This window comes from Cucurbita moschata, unplaced genomic scaffold (assembly GCF_002738365.1).
Source record: "Cucurbita moschata cultivar Rifu unplaced genomic scaffold, Cmos_1.0 Cmo_Scf00017, whole genome shotgun sequence".
NCBI lineage: Eukaryota > Viridiplantae > Streptophyta > Magnoliopsida > Cucurbitales > Cucurbitaceae > Cucurbita > Cucurbita moschata.
The window spans coordinates 2,867,287-2,884,986 of record NW_019268533.1 but is presented as its reverse complement, the minus strand read 5'-3'; the positions used below and the strand labels follow the sequence as shown (position 1 = coordinate 2,884,986).

The 17,700-nt window shown below is 34.9% G+C and overlaps 2 protein-coding genes across 4 annotated transcripts in view; one reads left to right on the top strand and one right to left on the bottom strand.

Annotated features, from left to right (window-relative positions):
- LOC111455359 (presequence protease 1, chloroplastic/mitochondrial-like) overlaps window positions 1-10,600 on the bottom strand; it is a 12,402-nt gene extending 1,802 nt beyond the window's left edge. The window contains exons 1-18 of the mRNA XM_023096988.1: window positions 10,186-10,600; window positions 9,772-9,955; window positions 9,450-9,624; window positions 9,216-9,348; window positions 9,043-9,113; window positions 7,320-7,403; window positions 6,132-6,222; window positions 4,603-5,123; window positions 4,340-4,504; window positions 4,031-4,249; window positions 3,811-3,938; window positions 2,760-2,949; window positions 2,419-2,502; window positions 2,237-2,334; window positions 1,448-1,712; window positions 1,210-1,372; window positions 948-1,128; window positions 203-274 (exon numbers count right to left, since the gene is read on the bottom strand). Of these exons, the coding sequence (XP_022952756.1) occupies window positions 203-274; window positions 948-1,128; window positions 1,210-1,372; window positions 1,448-1,712; window positions 2,237-2,334; window positions 2,419-2,502; window positions 2,760-2,949; window positions 3,811-3,938; window positions 4,031-4,249; window positions 4,340-4,504; window positions 4,603-5,123; window positions 6,132-6,222; window positions 7,320-7,403; window positions 9,043-9,113; window positions 9,216-9,348; window positions 9,450-9,624; window positions 9,772-9,955; window positions 10,186-10,456 (3,095 nt within the window). The 5' untranslated portion in view covers window positions 10,457-10,600. The remainder of the gene's footprint in view (window positions 1-202; window positions 275-947; window positions 1,129-1,209; window positions 1,373-1,447; window positions 1,713-2,236; window positions 2,335-2,418; window positions 2,503-2,759; window positions 2,950-3,810; window positions 3,939-4,030; window positions 4,250-4,339; window positions 4,505-4,602; window positions 5,124-6,131; window positions 6,223-7,319; window positions 7,404-9,042; window positions 9,114-9,215; window positions 9,349-9,449; window positions 9,625-9,771; window positions 9,956-10,185) is intronic.
- A 2,959-nt stretch (window positions 10,601-13,559) lies between these two features.
- LOC111455611 (nodulation protein H-like) lies at window positions 13,560-16,975 on the top strand. 3 transcript variants are annotated; one of them, XM_023097342.1, is made up of 6 exons: window positions 13,560-13,987; window positions 14,984-15,122; window positions 15,207-15,465; window positions 16,062-16,241; window positions 16,320-16,475; window positions 16,561-16,975. In XM_023097342.1, exons 2-6 carry the CDS (start codon window positions 15,046-15,048, stop codon window positions 16,732-16,734), a joined length of 846 nt encoding a protein of 281 aa, XP_022953110.1. In that variant the 5' UTR covers window positions 13,560-13,987; window positions 14,984-15,045; the 3' UTR covers window positions 16,735-16,975. The 3 variants fall into 3 exon arrangements, with proteins under 3 accessions (XP_022953110.1, XP_022953109.1, XP_022953108.1); XM_023097341.1 differs by having other exon boundaries at window positions 14,905-15,122; XM_023097340.1 differs by having other exon boundaries at window positions 14,887-15,122.
- The last annotated feature ends 725 nt before the right edge of the window (window positions 16,976-17,700 follow it).

The window sequence follows — 17,700 nt, the reverse complement described above, 5'->3', positions numbered from 1 at the left end:
CCCCCCCCCCCCCCCCCCCAAATCTAACAGCATACAGATTGGCTAAAAATTGACAAACTTCATTGGTATGATAGATTAAAAGAAGTTGCAAGCCAAAACATTTCCTAACTTACTATACTTCAACACAGCCAACAGTATTTCCGAGGGAAAGGATTGACAGCTTGCTTGCTAAAATAAACATTAGCCAGTAGTCATTTTTTACCTGGTTGATAAAATCTCTTCCCTTCTCCTTTGCCTTTCCTCTTCTGTAATTCCCAACAAATGACGCAACAAGCTGAAGAGAACAAATGTAGATGGTAAATTTATTTCAAACAGAATGGCGATTTAACAGAGAGAGACAAAATTGTCTGGGTTTTTTTTTGGTTGAAGTTGTTCGTAGTATCGAAATACAAAAATAAATAAGTTGTAAGCCAGGCAGAAAATTAGTTTGTCTTTCTTGAAATTAAATGTATTCTACCTTGCAAATTAGAGGGAAGGAAAAAACAAAGAAAATTCTTTTCATTAGAAAATTAAATGTATTCAAAACTTCTTAATTTGTGTCTTTGTATCCTTATGTTATGAAATATACTTTAATGTGTCGATGTTCTATTAGCATATTAAGGACAATGGAGATTACCCAATCGTATCCAATCAATATCCATCCATTTTAGCATACAATGAATGCTATAATAGCTTGGTATTGGTTGGATGCAATAGACATGCTCGTATAAAATAGTATTTTAAGAGGAACACTTCTTTCTCTGTTTTCCAGGATGCTATTTTTCACGACTTCCTTTTATTTTAAGAGGTTGTTTACAAAATACAAGTTCCTGTTATCTAAGTATAACAAAATCTCTCGGGCGAGGCTAGAAGACCAAAACCTGGCTAAAGACGTTTAGAATTAAATACACGACGCATTGCAAAGAACAGGCTGATGATTGTAGAACGAGAAGAGAGTGTAACCATACCTACTATAACCTTTAGCATCAGGAAGCTGGTATGAGTCAACATCTCCAATCGTTCCAATTATGGCTTTTGCTAGAGTATCGTTATCCAATTCCAATTCACGTAGAAAATCAACAGTTCCATCATATACATCAAGTGTCTTTAACAAATTTGGGTCACGATAAGATAAAAAGGAGAATACTCCTGCAAATACAATTCAAATAGGGTAAGATTACCTACTGATATTTCATGCAATGGCAAAAAGATGGTAGCACAAGTTTATACCTGAATGAGTATCAAAATCACAAAACCCTCCATAAGCACCTCCACTTACTCTAACACGGTCCCATAGCCAAGTATTACTAATATATTTTGAAATAACATAGGCACTTCCATTAAGTTGATAGCCAGTTTCATAAATGTTAGCTGCTTTTCCAACGTAATTTACCTGGAGGAGTTAGCTATTAACAAATAGTTGAGGAGAAAAAAAAAAGAACAAAAACTAATAAGAGAATGCCCTTACCTGAGTAGGTATCAATATGGCTTCATTATCTGAAGAAAGCCGAGCATTCCAAGAGCTGTTCTTAATGACAGGTTCATTAGGAAGCAAATCAAGAAATTTTCCAATGAACTTCTCCGAATTTGTGAGGTTTTTGCCATCAGCAGTAATGTTGACTAGGCAATTTTTCCTTGAAAGTAAGGATTGGCGGATTTCCTCAAGTGATGAAGAAACTTCAGCCCAGTTTTGATCAACTTTCTCTTCAAGAGTTCGCAGAAATTCCAGATAACTTTATACGATAAACAAAACAAGAAAAGGAGGATGAAATCAATGTACTATTCTGAAACATCTCGGATAAGATGATATGCATGCTATGTTCAAAGCTCATTTAGCTCAAGGAAAAGCTGTTAAGAATATTATTAGGATAAATAATAGGAAATCATATTAATATATTAGGTAAACATTAGTCATTAGCCAGAGTTGGCTAGAGAAGTAGTTATATCCTTTTATAAGAAACATACATATTAGACAAGACAGAAGAGATACAACTTACATATTAGGCAATCTTCTCGAAGTGCATGGAAAACTTGTAATTGTCCTTAATATTAATACCGTTTTATGTTCATTTTTATTTTAGTTTCTTGTTCCTATTAAAAACCATCAGATGAATTGCCAGACCATATAACAAATCCCAAAAAGAGTTCCATTACCATATAAAGAGTTAAATGCCCAAAAGGAGCGTGCACGTCGACAGCATAGCATCAGAAAAGACCAAAATGAAAAAACAAATGAAAATATTGAAAATATACCAACCTGAGACCACCCATTTGTTCAGAGATCCACCCAGCACTGTTCAACTTCGCATCCATCCTGGCAGCAGCAATTCCATGACCACTACCTCTTAACCGATTCTGATAGATATCACATACACATTAGTACTTTACATATCACAATTGTGGGTATCGGCATTTTAGTCGTTTATTCATTTTATGTACCTCCATTCGTGATTTGCTCTGAGATACAAACTGTTTAAACCGTTGCTGATCTGTAAACTGTACTTCTTGAAGAATGCAGTTCATCTACACCATAAAAAGAAATGAACTATTTAGTTTATTACCAGGAAGTAGCTAACTGTGAGTTGTACATTAAAAAACCAATAGTAACGGTGAGTGGCTCAGCTACAACGCAGTAAAAAACTGCACAATGTTGAAATGTGAATATAAAAGGACAAATTTGTTGGTAGACGGCATTCCACACAAATAAACCAGAGAATATACGCAGTGCACATATTTTTTTTTTATTAAGAAAACTCAAAAAAAAAATTCAAGTTATATACCAGGTTGAATAAGTCTTCAGCACATCCTGACATAGCCTTGCCTCTGACAATCATATGAGTACATGCCTTGTCGTTGCCACGTATAGATGATGTAAATGGATAAACTGATATCCCACCAGTTTTCCTTCCAATTAACTGATTAAGTTGCACAAAAGTCAAGTCTTTTGTACCCATCTCTAACAATGATTGACTGTCAAAGAACATTTGAAAGTCAAAAAGATATACTCCAAAGAATGGTAAAAATGTTTAGATTCACATCAAACCACTCCCAAATTCCGATCAAATGCACAAGACACTATACATTACTGATTAATATCATCTATAAGATAACTGGCTACCGAATGGAGAGGAGATAGCTTAGAACATTTCTATGTATCTCAACATAAACAGAATGTTCTGTTTATCACTTTTGACATAAGACAATGGTTAATCATTACAGCAATTATATAATTTTTTCCCTCTTATTGTGACAAATATAACGTGTTTCTGGATGTCACAAGCTCAAATATAAGTTATTTTACCTTGCTGTGGTTTTAAATATCTTGGTTGCCATATTTATGTGAAGCTCTCATTTGAGGGCAGAACTGCTGTATTTAAATTTGAAATTCTCTTGTTCATATTTTTCCCCTATCCTTGTAACTGTTCGGAGTTAGGTTCTTATAACCTTTCATTGCCTGGAAAACCCATCCTTATGTCGGACTAGCTTACAAGATTTAATGTTCAAACTATAGGTGATCTAACTCCGAAAATGGCTTAAATATTGTTTCTCGTATCTGCCTTTTAAATTCCCTTTAGGAATCTCACTCACAAGTTAATCATTGCAATTTTGAGGAGGCACCTAAGAATTCTTCAGTCATTGATCATTTGCAAGATTTAAAATTAGGAATGCAAATGAAAAGCTATTTGTCAATCCGAGCATAGCATAATAGAAAAGCACCTATTAGCCTTTCATACCGTTGAAGATTTGATCCCTCACTCCATATTTGTTGAATTTGAAAAAGTTACAAGCTATCTGGAATGACCAACATACGAATGAAATTCCACCACTTACCAAAATAAGGGTACCAAAGGAAGAAGCTCCTGCTTCAGTGAACTCATATCAAAAACAACTTCAGAATAAAGAACATCATTTGTGAAGAGTTCATGTTGTAAGACGGTTACTCCATTGACATTTACAATCTGCAGGTAGATTATATTAAAGAGTAAGAGATTAGAAATTAAGCTAGAATGCAGATTGTCCACTGAACTCAAATATGGATTGATATGGTTACCTCTGATGGAATACGAATAGGTTCTTTAGGAATATCTTCAAGGCAAAGGCATGGAACACATTTTAAAGCTTCTGGTGGATCAGGTGTTTCCTGCTTCAGCCGTAATTCCTGTGTAGCACGTGCTAGTTCAGCAAGATCTTCTTCAGTCATGCTTTCCTTAACTTTCTGCAAGATTTGTTTTTCAGCTGCTTCATCACGAGAAGCTTTCTCTGGATCAGGCTGTCAAAGGAGGGCAAGATGGAAACTAATGAAATCAAATTTAACGACATAGCAAGTGAAATTCTGAGTGAAAGATTCAGCATACTTTACCTGCATCTCAATAGTTACTCGGTGAGGGTTGTTCAAGATGAATTTCTCTATCAAAGGAGAAAAAACAGCTTTGGGTCCTTCCGCAGCTATTCTGGCTTTCAAGGCCTTCAAAGGCTCTTCATACTTCAATGGTTCAAATGGATCCATATCATATATCCATTTACCCTGTTGATTTTAATTTTTAAGAATTGTAAGCCAACCAACTTTAAAAAAGAATTTGACTAACTAGGAAATAAAATGAGCTGGTTATAGTTATAGCTTACAATGGATCGAAGCATAAGTGACAAGCCTCGAGGGAAAGATCCAGTATTGTTTTCCCGCAGGGAAAACTCAATGGTATTCATGGAAGCCTCTACGGCATCATTGTCAAAACCTTCCTCTGCTAATTTCTTAAATGTATTTAGAATTAATTCTTCTACTTTTGGAATGTCATCGTCCAAAACACCCTTCAATCCAATACTAAACTGCGGTTGTAAGAGCTCATCTTCAATCCCACCACCAACAATGGCCTCTCCTAGACCACTCTCCAGTAAGATTTTCCTCAGTGGAGAAGCAGGAGTTCCCAGCATAAGATGGTCCAAAAACCCAAGAGTAAGCTCAGTTTCCAAGTCCAAGGGCTTTTCAGAAAGCAACCAATTAACGCAGACCATATGCTTTTTCTTCAAATCACCTTCATCACCAGAAGGATACTTTTCAACAATCCTAACCGGCTCTGAGAATAGCCTTTGTTGCTCAATCTTAGATTGGTTGGATGCTGGACTAGCATCAAACATGTCTAGATACTCTGTGATGGAGGCAGAGAAGTGAGTAAACTAGTCAGTAACAGATAAAATACATAATCCAATAACAAAAACATTATGGTTAAATTATAGGGTCTAGTTTAACTTCAGTTTTAATTGATAATTCCCGTACTTCTCAAAATTTTATCACAGTTTTATCCTTTGATTACATCTTAACGCACACCCCTGTCATTAATGAGTAACAAAAACCTATCATAACAAGTTAATCGTGATTGCTGTCCAAAAGGAGTTATAAAAAGCAAACAAACATTACTGTTGACCCTTCAAAACACGATTATCCCAAGCCCTCTTTCAGTCTTCCAATCGAAATAGGGCCTTAAAACCAATTCATGTTTTTCAATTGATATGACTTGTCAAACTTTTACATTGTTAAAATAAAATGCCATGGGATGTCACATACACAGATAAAACTTGTCGCATTTGATCTACTTTATTCCTCCATAAAGGGAAGGATGTCAAAATAAGTTTTAAACAAATGGTGCACATGAAAATAAAATTTTAGAAAAACACACACCCAAGAGAAAGGCAAGAATAAACAAATTAAAATATCGACATAATTTTTTTTAAAAAAAATGATAAGTGGGAAAATCAACATGAACAAAAAGGAATTTTCTTGAAAAGAAATTGTGTTACTGTTTCAAACTAATGAGAAGTTTGTGTATCTGTGTGCATGTAGGTGTCACTCTATGTTTGTGCATTCTTAAAAATAAAAACTAAATTTCATTTAAAAAAAGGTAATATTCATGGTTTTTGGCAAGAAATGGTTTTATTGAAATAAAGAAATATGTAAAGCAGGAGTGTCAACAATAACCAGGTTCAAGAATGTTCATATTTATGCCTTATTTTACTATAACAAGTTCGCACATTTTATTAAAAAAAAAAAAACAATCCATGACTTTCTAATACTACATTAAATAAAAACAATGATGGACAAGAAAACTTAATTGCCTTTTCCAAAAGAAAATATACTATTATCATTCTCCTTTAATTACCTTTGAGAATACGCAGTCGTTCAACTGGATCATCATCTCCATAAAACCAAATCCTTGCATTTCCTGGGTGGTAAAACTTACGGTGAAATTCCTGCAGGCATGAAAAATGAGAAAACACGAAGAAGAAAAAAAGAGAACGTACAACTTGAAGATCATCCAAAGTGAAAGAAATATGCATGAGCAGAAATAAGGATTACAGTTTAACTTCAATGGAAAAGATAGTAAACATACGTGCATGCGCATTGTTGAAGAGAGAGAGTCCATTCCTTTTGGAATGTTAACTAAGCAGATAGCTATCCTTGAGTTTTAGCTCTATAGAGTTAATTAAACAAATAAGTACACTACAGATTCAGTTCTCACAACACGATAATTAGCGATTGACACAATCCTACTCCAACTAAAAAACAATAAATAACAAAAAAATCAACATCCTTGGAGCTGGAAATCCTGATAGTTGTTTTTCATAATGAACGGCATAAAGTTAACTTAAATTTCTTAATAATATTTTGTATAATAAAATAGTTCAAATTCCTTAAAAAACACTTCATACTAAATTTAAAATAAAATATTTTTAATTAAAAATTAAAGAAATTAAGATACAAATGTCCATTTAAAACATAGGTTTATGATGCCATCTTCCCTCATACCATTACTGCATACCAAAATCCCCTTGAGGATACAAATATACCTCCTTTAATTAGTCTACAGATAATTGAGAGGAATACTAATAACTCAGGTCATCAATTGGCAAAACATTTATAAAGAACTGATCATTCTGTTCTTCTCTCTTACGTGGTACATATGGCAGTAAAATTCTCCACAGTACATACTATATCGATCTTTTATAAAATCCCATTTTTCTCATCAAGAGTAAAGTAATACGTGCCATATGCACATACATGCATAAATGCATGGGGAGAGAGAGAGAGAACAAAACTTAAAAGACTAAAAAATAACCAACTTTCAACTATGGCATGTACAAGGCAATAGATAACAACCTACAGGCCACATGACAAGCATTAACCAAATAAAGTGGCTGCAACCTCAAGATTTACATTTTTCATGTTATTATCCTACTGGCAAGCGTTCTTACAAGCTCCCATCTACTGCACTTCCTTTGTTCTTTTAGAATTTTCAAAATGTAAATTCAGTAATCAATTCCAATAAAAGTATGCGAAGAAAAATAACCTTGAATTCCTCAAATGTAAGCTTGGGAATAACTCGTGGGTCGCCTCCACTATCAACTCCATATGTATTGTCTGGGAAAAGAGCCTGCAACACTATAATCAATGAACAACCAACTACATATATAACAAATAGATTTTATTCAACTTACTCATAATCATTGAAATTGGATTTATGGTTCTTTTCAGGTTAAATTAAGAATCTAAGTCCCTGAAGTTAGTTTTTAAATTGTGTCCAATAGGTCATTAAATTTAAAAAAATGCATAAAAGGTCTTTAAACTTCCAATTTTGTGCCTAATAAGCCGTTAAAATATTCAAGATTTTATTAAATTAATAGATTTATTAAACATAAAATTAAAATTTGTGTCTATTGAGCCCTAAACTTTTAATTATGTACAAAATAAATACCTAAATTTTGTAAAATGTCAATTAGGTCAATAACCTATTAAACACAAAACATTAAGTTTAAGAATCTATTAGATACAAAATTGAAATTTTAAGGACTTAATAGACTAAAACATAAAAGTTTATAAAGTTTTTTTCTTTTTCTTTTTTTTTTTTTGTCATTTTTTTATGAACAATGGAGATGAATATTCATCAAAACAACCTACAGCGAAGGGGTAGAGATAACTTCCCAAAAAACTGACAAAGGAGAGTCTACCAATTGTCAATAAACATCAAAAGTCTATAATTTTTTTTTTCTAGAATATTAACCTTCCCAATTCAAAATTACAGTAATTATATCAATTAAGAAAAATGATCTTTTCTAGAATACTTCTCCTATGAAGACGGACTTTTTCATTTCAATGAAAAGATACAAAATGGAAAATAGCTTTCACTGTATCGTTTGTGTTCATCTTTTCCAACCTAGAGTCTGTACGATATATGCAGCCTTGGAAGGTTCCTCTCCAAAATTCCAAATACACCTTAACCATTGGGCTTGAGGAGAGGGGCTGCAAGGTGTTGGGACAAGGATTTGTAGGAGAACTCTCTGGTATTTTCAAGTAACCACTCTTTTATCTTCAACCAAGGAGAATTTAATAGCAGCTATTCTTTGAAGATACGCGAGGTCCAGAATTTCATCATCTTTTAGGACACTTTGGAAGGTTCGCTTCCAGATCTCTCTTTCCCTGTCCCAACACTCAAATATTTTGTGGCACTTCTTCTGGGAAAGATTCCGGAGTCTTTCTTCTTTTAGGGCTCTCTAGAAGGTCAATTTTAAATTCCTTTTCCATGTTTTAACATTAAAAAATTATGGACAAGATATAGAGATGTTATAAAATATCCACAATACAAGTAACCATAGCTACATGGCAAACAGCAAAATAGGCTTTTGAAAGATTGATTTATATATTTCTTATTTAATTTTATATTTACTTGTGTGTGTGGTTAAATTTCTGATGAGTCCAATTCTCCCTATTTTTTCTATTCTAAATGACTCCTTAAGAAATTGGTTGTACATTATCGTTATGGACATACAACGAAATGAATTTTGGATCCGATTCCTAGTAATCTTCATGGATATGTCTCATTCTCCCTATTTTTTTTTTTTTCCCTTTCTTTTTTCAGCTTTTGATGATGGACTATTTACATAGGTAATGCTACTTGGTTAAAAAAAAATTGAATTCTTCTAATCATAAGAACACACGAACAACATGAGCAAAGGTTCTAGAGTATAGGAGAGGAAAGGAAACCAGAGGGAGATAAACAACAAAATGGTTCTTGCCTGCTGAGTAACTCGTCCTAGGATATTGTCAGGCTGGGAGTAAACTCCTTTCATTTCATTGAACACCACCCCTGGCATTGAGGAAAGATTTAGTGAAGAAATTAGAATCTAACATTTTCTGTCATCGAAGTAGAGAGAATACTGAACACCATGATGAGTGTATGCTAAATTACCTTTATAAGATATGTCTTCTGATGGATCATTTAGTTCATAATGCCATCCCTCTTGTTGAAACGTCTTAAAGTCCTCCACACACTTAGGAAAGAAGACCGCATCCAAGTATACATCAACAAGATTATAAAAATCCTGGGGATAAAAACAAAGTCATCTTCAGTCAGCTGAAAACTCAACAATATTTGCATCTCAGCCACTACAATCTTATTTGTGATTCGCATATCACTGCTTACCTTTGTATTTGTTGAAGCAACTGGGTAGCATGTCCTATCAGGATATGTAAATGCATTTAAGAATGTATGTAAGCTTCCTTTCAATAATTCAACAAAAGGCTCCTTCACTGGGTACTTCCTTGATCCACACAATACACTGTGTTCTAATATGTGTGGAATTCCAGTAGAATCATTCCTGTGAAAGAGTTACAATTTGAGATTTTACGAAAACTACTGAGAATGATATTTCATGTCCTGTCGTAATTATCAGTTGGTTTTTCGTTAAAAAAAAAAAATACCAGCAAGTAATCAAACTGGAAGCCAAAACTCAAAGTACACTTACGGTGGTGTACGAAGAACAATCCCAAAGACCTTATTCTCATCATCATTCGACACGGACATCACCTCCGCACCAGTCTTCTTATGTCTAAAAAGCACAGCTTTTGACTTGCACTCACCAATAAATTCCTCAGAAACCTTCTCGAATCCAAGCTTCTCAGCAACCTCATCAGACACCTCTGCAAACTCTACGCTCAAAGAACAAACAAAAACAACACTCAGCTCCACTTATCGCAATCAAACATGGATTCGAATCTCATAAACTAGAAAAAGAAGAAGAAGAAAAACGCCAAAAGAAACACAAACAGAATTTGTAATCAAACACGAAATTAAAAACTCAACAACAATAATTCCAAGTAGTTTTCACGAATTGGCTAAGACATGGAATTGAAAAACAAAACAGAAATGAAACTCAAACCTGGAGGAGAGTGAGGAGGGGAAGCAGCAACAGCACGCGGAGCCAGAGACGAGAACTTCTTTCTGAAGTGAAGCGGACGAGAAGGCGAATAAGCCGGAAGTAATCTCAAATGACGACGAGGCAGTGAATTGAGACGGTGTAACTTCCTCGGAACAAACGACGAACATGGCGGCAATGTAGAGCGAGACAACCTGTGAGCTGAACGGAAGAAGATTCTGTTGCATACCAGAGAGGAACAGGTGAGAGAACGGAGAAGAACAGATTTCTCCATTGGCGGATTTCGATTGAAGATTCCAGAAAGAAAGAGAGATGGAGATATGGGTTTAATGGGTTGCTTGTTTGAGGATGAGAGGTTTACGAGTGGCGCTGAAACTCGCCGGAAAAAAATATCTGGTCAATTTCTCATTGAGCTCTCAATTCTAAGCCTAAATTAAAAACAAATAAATAAAAAATACTCTTTTTTCTTATAAATTATTTATTCGAAATTAGTTTTTGGTTTTTAATTATATAAACATATATTTATTATAATTTTATTTAATCCTTCAATTATTATTTCCTAATAATTATTAAAAGTAAATTTTATATTTTTATAATATATATTAAAATTGAGTTTCTTTCCAAATAAACAAATAAATATTTTACATTTTAACTGTAACGCCTCAAATCCACCGATAGCAGATATTATCCTCTTTGAGGCCTCAAATCTACCGATAGCAGATATTATCCTCTTTGGGCCCACCGGTAGCAGATATTATCCTCTTTGAGGCCTCAAATCTACCGATAGCAGATATTATCCTCTTTGGGCCCACCGGTAGCAGATATTATCCTCTTTGAAGCCTCAGATCCACCGGTAGCAGATATTATCCTCTTTGGACTTTCCATTTCGGGCTCCTTTTTAGGCTTTCCCTTGGGGGAGCAAATATTATCCTCTTTAGGCTTTCCCTTTTGAGCTCCTCTTTGATCAAATATTATCCTCTTTGGGCTTTCCCTTTTGAGCTCCTCTTTGAGCTTTCCTTTGAGGGGAGCAGGTATTATCCTCTTTGGGCATCCTCTTTGGGCTTTCCCTCAAGGCTTTAAAAGGGGAAGGTGGAAGGTTCCTTTGAGGGGAGCAGATATTATCCTCTTTGGGCTTTCCCTCAAGGCTTTAAAACGAGTCTGGTAGGGGAAGGTGGAAGGTTTCCATACTTTTATAAATTGTGGTTTGTCCTCTCTGGGCTTCCCCTCAAGGCTTTAAAACGCGTCTGCTAGGGGAAGGTGGAAGGTTTTCATACCCTTATAAATGGAGGTTTGTTCTCCTCCCCAACCAATGTGGGACATCACAATTCACCCCCCATTCGGGGCCAGCGTTCTCGCTGGCACTCTTTCCTTCTCCAATCGATGTGGGACTGCCCCCAAATTCGTCTTTACTGGCACACCGCCTCGTGTCTACCCCTTTCGGAGAACAGCGAGAAGGCTGGCACATCGTCCAGTGTTTAGCTCTGATATCATTTGTAACGACGCAGATCCACCAATAACAAATATTGTCCTATTTGGGCTTCCCCTCAAGGCTTTAAAACAGGTCTAGATAAGGTTTCCACACCCTTATAAACAGTGGTTTGTTCTCCTCCCAACTAACGTGAGACATCACATAAACATTTTTTATTAAAAACAAATAAATAGACATTTACAATAATATTGCCACTTTAATGTATTTTTTTAAAGAAAAATTGACGTTGATAAATATTTTTATAATTTAGCGTACAATTCAATTAATTATAAGATGTTATTAGCCATTACGTGGTCACATGTGTACTACTCCTTTACTCCAACTCAAACATGAATACGACATTTGATTGTTCCATTTTCCTAAGTTTACAACTTTATTTTATTGTTTCGAAATAAATCTATAAACATGACTCATTAAAGTCGAATAATGAATCGATTTTAAAAAATTATTTATATCTAACTTTTTAAAAATAATATAATACATCTATATTGATATGGAATCACTGTAACAGGAGTAAGATTCAAATTACGTTGTTGATCGAATATCTCAAGGCAAGAACATTGTTTGAGATTCGAATCACTCCACAAGCAAGATCGATCACGTCTAGCTTGAATGATTCTTGTTAATCAAATATCTCAATGTAAGAACACTTGTTTAAGATTTGAATCACTCAATAAGCAAGATTGATTATGTCAAGCTTGAATGATTCTACCTACAACCCAAACTACATATAATTGCAAATAAACTTAGTCATTGACTAAAAAAACATAAATGCTTATTTTACTATATTTTCCAAGTCTTGTTACAAATACAACCTTAAAATGAAACTATTAAATGCATTCAAAGAGTTGTAACATTCATACTTTAGGGTCATAATTAACCATTATGTAACATAAAGTCTTAAAATATATTAATGAAATACAATAACTCTAAATTACTAATTTACCCAAAATTTATAACATGAAACTTCGTGACATGAATTGAAATTATCAATATATTTCAAGGTTAAAAATATTAATTTTATTTTTAAGAGATAATTACACTTTTGACCTCTAAAAATGCTACCAAATACAAACTTCAAATACTAAAAAATATAATTGATTAAATTCCTTTATTTATGAAAATATTAATAAAAACATTAAAAACAAATTTTATTTTAATTTAAAACTAGAGTGGTTCATATGGCCGATTAACCATAACAACTCGGATTTTTTTTAATATATATGACATTTATTTCTATTTTCTTTTTTATAAAAAAATATTTTTTTTAATCAAATGTATTATTATTTAAAGAAACGAAAATACATAATAAAAATAATTATCAAACGAGATTTTAAAAGCCACTCTCTTCAATTAAACATGTTGTCAAGGTCAAAACACGACACAATATCTACCACTCAAAAGTGTGAATAGATCTGAAAATATTATTACCCAAGTAAACAATACAGAGTTAAGAATGAGAACTAGAATTGGGATCGAACGTTCCATCTTCATTAACATTCACAAAGTTTAAATAGGATATAAGCTACCGATTGAAAAAATATTATCTAAAATATATTCTATAACTAATATATTATCACGGACTAATTCAAACTAGCAATAAGTTGCACTAACAAAAATAATTTTATTAGTTTCAATATATTTAAAAATTGTAACTATTTCTATTGTTATTATCGATATTGAGGCTGTCGATGATATTTCAATCACAATATAACGAGTATCAGACTCAGCTCGAGTAATTAATCCGTTGTAAATGACGGTGGCGCAGGTTTGCATAAATTAAGACATCGTCTACTAATGTTTTGTTCGAGGTGGTAATAAGTGTGACTACAAATTTAAACCTAATTTATTTATGTCGGAGGATGAGACATTTTTCAATATTTTTAGGAGGAGAGAGAGAGAGAGAGGCAAGGATTTGCTCAAAAGGCGAAGAAGAAGAAGAGAAATAAGGATCGAAGAGAGTGAGGTTGCAACGGTCGAAGGCTTTTAGGAGAGCCTCATAATCATTTTGTTCTTCACGAGAAACCCTCAAACCCCATTAATTTTTTTCCCCTTTTTCTCTGATTTCTCTTTCTTCCTTGTCCTTTTGTTCTCTATCTTTTCATCTCGTTTTTTTAATTTCTTTTTTTCTCTTCCATTTCTGTTATTTGACTGAGGCGCTAACACAGCGATGGGAGACAAAAATTCCAGAAGGAAATTAAAGGGAAAGTCAGAAGGAGGGATTCCAAGAAGATTCTGAGCTCCTCAAATGCCCTTTTCCTTCTTTTCCCTTTTACCTTCTTAACAATGGCGGATGATGCCTCTTCATTGACCAAGGTATTACAATGAAACATCCGTTTCTTTGTGTTTTTTTTTTTCTGGGTTTTTAATGATTTCTGTAATCTCTGTCGTCTTTGATCTGCGTCCTGGATTTTCGGGTTTGATTTTGTCGTTTACATTCGAGCTGACACTGAATCCAACTGGGATTTCTTGTTCTGGATTTGTTTGAATCGAATTATTAGTTGTTATGTTCTGTCTAAACTCAATTTTTGAAGGTTTAGCTTGTGCATGTTCAATCCTAGGATGTTTTTGAGTAATTCTATGATGACCCTTTTGGCTATGGGAGCTGAATCTGTTTGAATCTAATCTCTGATTCATGGGGTGTAGCTTTTGCATCACAGTGCTTTTCATAATGCCAAGAAATCGCTGTGGTCTTTTGTGAGATCCCATATCGGTTGGGGAGAGAACGAAACTCCTTTTATAAGGGTGTGGAAACCTCTCCTTAGTAAACATGTTTTAAAAACGGGGAAGTCCAAAGAGGACAATATCTGCTGAGGGCGGTGAGATTAGGCTGTTACAAATGGTGTCGGAGCTAGACACCGGGCGATGTGCCAGCGTGGACGCTGGCCCCGAAAGGAGGTGGATTGTGAGGTCCCATATCGGTTGGGGAGGAGAACAAAACACCCTTTATAAGGGTGTGGAAACTTCTCTATAGTAAAAACCTTGAGGGGAAGCTCGAAAGGGAAAGCCCAGAGAGGACAATATCTGCTAGCGGTGGACTTGGGCCCTTACCTCTTTGGTGCATCTATTCCTCATCGAATATAGAAACCCAAGATCATTAGGATCTAGCACGAGCATGGTCAATCCTAGGATCTTTATGAGTAATTCTTTCTTGTTCAATCATTTATATCTGAATTCTGGGAGCTTTTGCATCACAGTGATTTTCATAATGGCAGGAAACTTTTATTTTAAAGGTCCCTAAGAAATCCCCATTGATGCTAAGGATGATTGTGTTGGTCTTTGCCATGGTCTGTGGTGTATTTATATGCACAGTTTGTCTGAAGCAAATTACGACAAGTACAAAGGTCGGGTTGTTAAGAGTCCAGGTTGTTGACATGCCGTGTTCGAAGCCTACGATCGATCCTTCAGACGTTCCTTTTGTGCACTTTCCTAAACCTACAACATATAGCAGGTAAAAGGATTATCCATTTTGTAGTTTGACTTAAAATTGAAATCGAATAGATTGATAACGACTACATTTTCTGCACGTTTCCAGGGCTGAATGCGCTTGCCACCCGGTTCGATTTTTTGCCATTTTGTCGATGCAGAGATCGGGCAGTGGTTGGTTCGAGACATTATTAAATAACCATACTAACATAAGTTCCAACGGAGAGATATTCTCGGTTAAAGTTAGGAGAAGTAATATATCAACCATTGTCGAAACGCTCGATAAAGTTTACAATCTGGACTGGTTTAGTAGTGCTTCGAAAAACGAGTGCACAGCAGCTGTTGGCCTTAAGTGGATGCTTAATCAGGTACGAACCGTTGTTTTCGTGATGCTTACATCGTTAAATTATCTCGTTTTGAGTAGCTTCCAATTTGGTTTATGATGCCTTGTGATATGAGTAGGTTCTTTGAATACATTGGTTGGATCATGTATATTCACTGTGAGATTCCACATTGGTTGGAGGGGGGAACGAAGCATTTTCTTATAAGCGTGCGGAAACCTCTCCCTAGTAGACGCGTTTTAAAGCCATGAGGTTGATGACGATACAAAATGGGTCAAAGCAGACAATATCTACTAGCGGTAGACTTTGATTATTATAAATGGTATCAGAGTCAGGCATTGAACGGTGTGATAGCGAGGACACTGGGCCCCAAGGAGGTAGATTGTGAGACCCCACATTAGTTGGAGAGGGAAACGAAGCATTCCTTATAAGGGTGTGGAAACCTCTTCTTAGTAGACATGTTTTAAAACCACGAGATTGACAGCGATACACAACGGACCAAAGCAGACAATATCGGTTAGCAGTGGGCTTGAGCCATTACATTCACGCTATGTTTATATTTCATAATGTTCTCAGAAAACAAACATCACGATCGTGTCGATGAACGGTGTCATTCTTTGTAGGGGTTGATGCAGCACCATGTAGAAATAGTAGAGTACTTCAAACGTCGTGGCGTTTCAGCTATCTTCCTATTCCGACGAAACCTTCTTCGCAGAATGATCTCAGTACTCGCAAATTCATACGATCAAGCCGCGAAGCTGTTGAACGGAACCCACAAGTCTCACGTGCATTCACATCACGAGGTTTCGCTCGTTTATCTCAACAAATATCTGCATTCTTTTCTTAATCAGAGATCTCAGCTTGTTATAGAAACGTTTCAGGCAGATATACTCGCAAAATACAAGCCTGTAATTAATGCCACTCTGTTGATACCCAATTTGAGGCAAGTAGAAGAGACAACAGCTAAAGCTTTGGAGTACTTCAATAGCACCCGACACATCGTTTTGTATTACGAAGATGTAGTTAGGAACCGCACCGTAAGACTCAACTCGAACCCAACTTGAACCGTCTTTGTGTATTTGGGTGAGCCATTTTCTTACCAAATTGTCTGTGTGGGTGCAGAAATTAAGTGATGTTCAAGACTTTCTGAAGGTTCCACGGAGGAAGTTGAAGAGTCGTCAAGTGAAGATACACCGAGGTCCATTGTCGAATCAAATCGAGAACTTGGAGCACGTCGAGAAGGCATTAAATGGGAGCCAGTATGAGAGTTTTTTACACGCAGACTTTCGGAAGTAAGTACCCGAACGAAACTCGGGAGGGTGGAGAGCTAAGAAGCTGTATATATAGCATCATCATCTTGTGCCATACTGCAGGAGGAGGAGGAGGAATAGAGACATATCCTTCCTGTTGCAATTTTGGATTTGGCGCAATGCATTTTATTTGTTCTCAGTAACGTTCAGTTCATTCTTTTAACCTCTTCTATTCACATTCCATTATTTTTTTACCTTGTATGAAATGTAGCCTTTTTTTTTCCCATGCTTTTGGAACTCGAGTATTTATTTGTTATTAATTTTAATCTTAATGTTCGAGAGAAAGTAGGAGTAGTAGGTACTATTGGCGACCTCTTCTTGCCCTATTCGAGGGGGTTGAGGTGAGAAACGACATGAATGGGGTAGGGGGAGTCGTTCCCGTTCTCCCTCATTTTCATGCCAGTTGAAGAAAAAGGGAAAATGGTTGGAATCTGAGAAATTGACGAGATTGAGCCCTCATCTCGAGTTTTCATGTTCTGGTGGGATGTTTTTTACGAAAATATTCCTGCTCTCGAATGCTCTTTCAGTGATTCATAACTTCTTTCAACTAATTCATGTAATTTCAATAAATTTTAAATTTAGTGTATAATGGACGAGTTTTCCTATGGTTTTAAAATGGGATAATCAATCTGTTATATATATATATATATATATATATATATATATATATATATATATATATATATATATATATATTTATTTATTGTGGTGGATATGAAGTTGACTTTGGTCAAAACTCGATTGAAATTTTATTCTAAAATTTTAGTTAAATTAAAACATCCGTTAATTTTAAAGTTTATATCTATTTAATCTTTAAACTCTCAGCATTACAAATTTTCATGAATTTTTTATAATTAGTTTAAATTTAGACATAAAATTTAAAAGTGACACAAAATTAAAAAAAAAATTAATTTATATCTAAAAATGGATTAATTTTTAATTTTTTTTCATT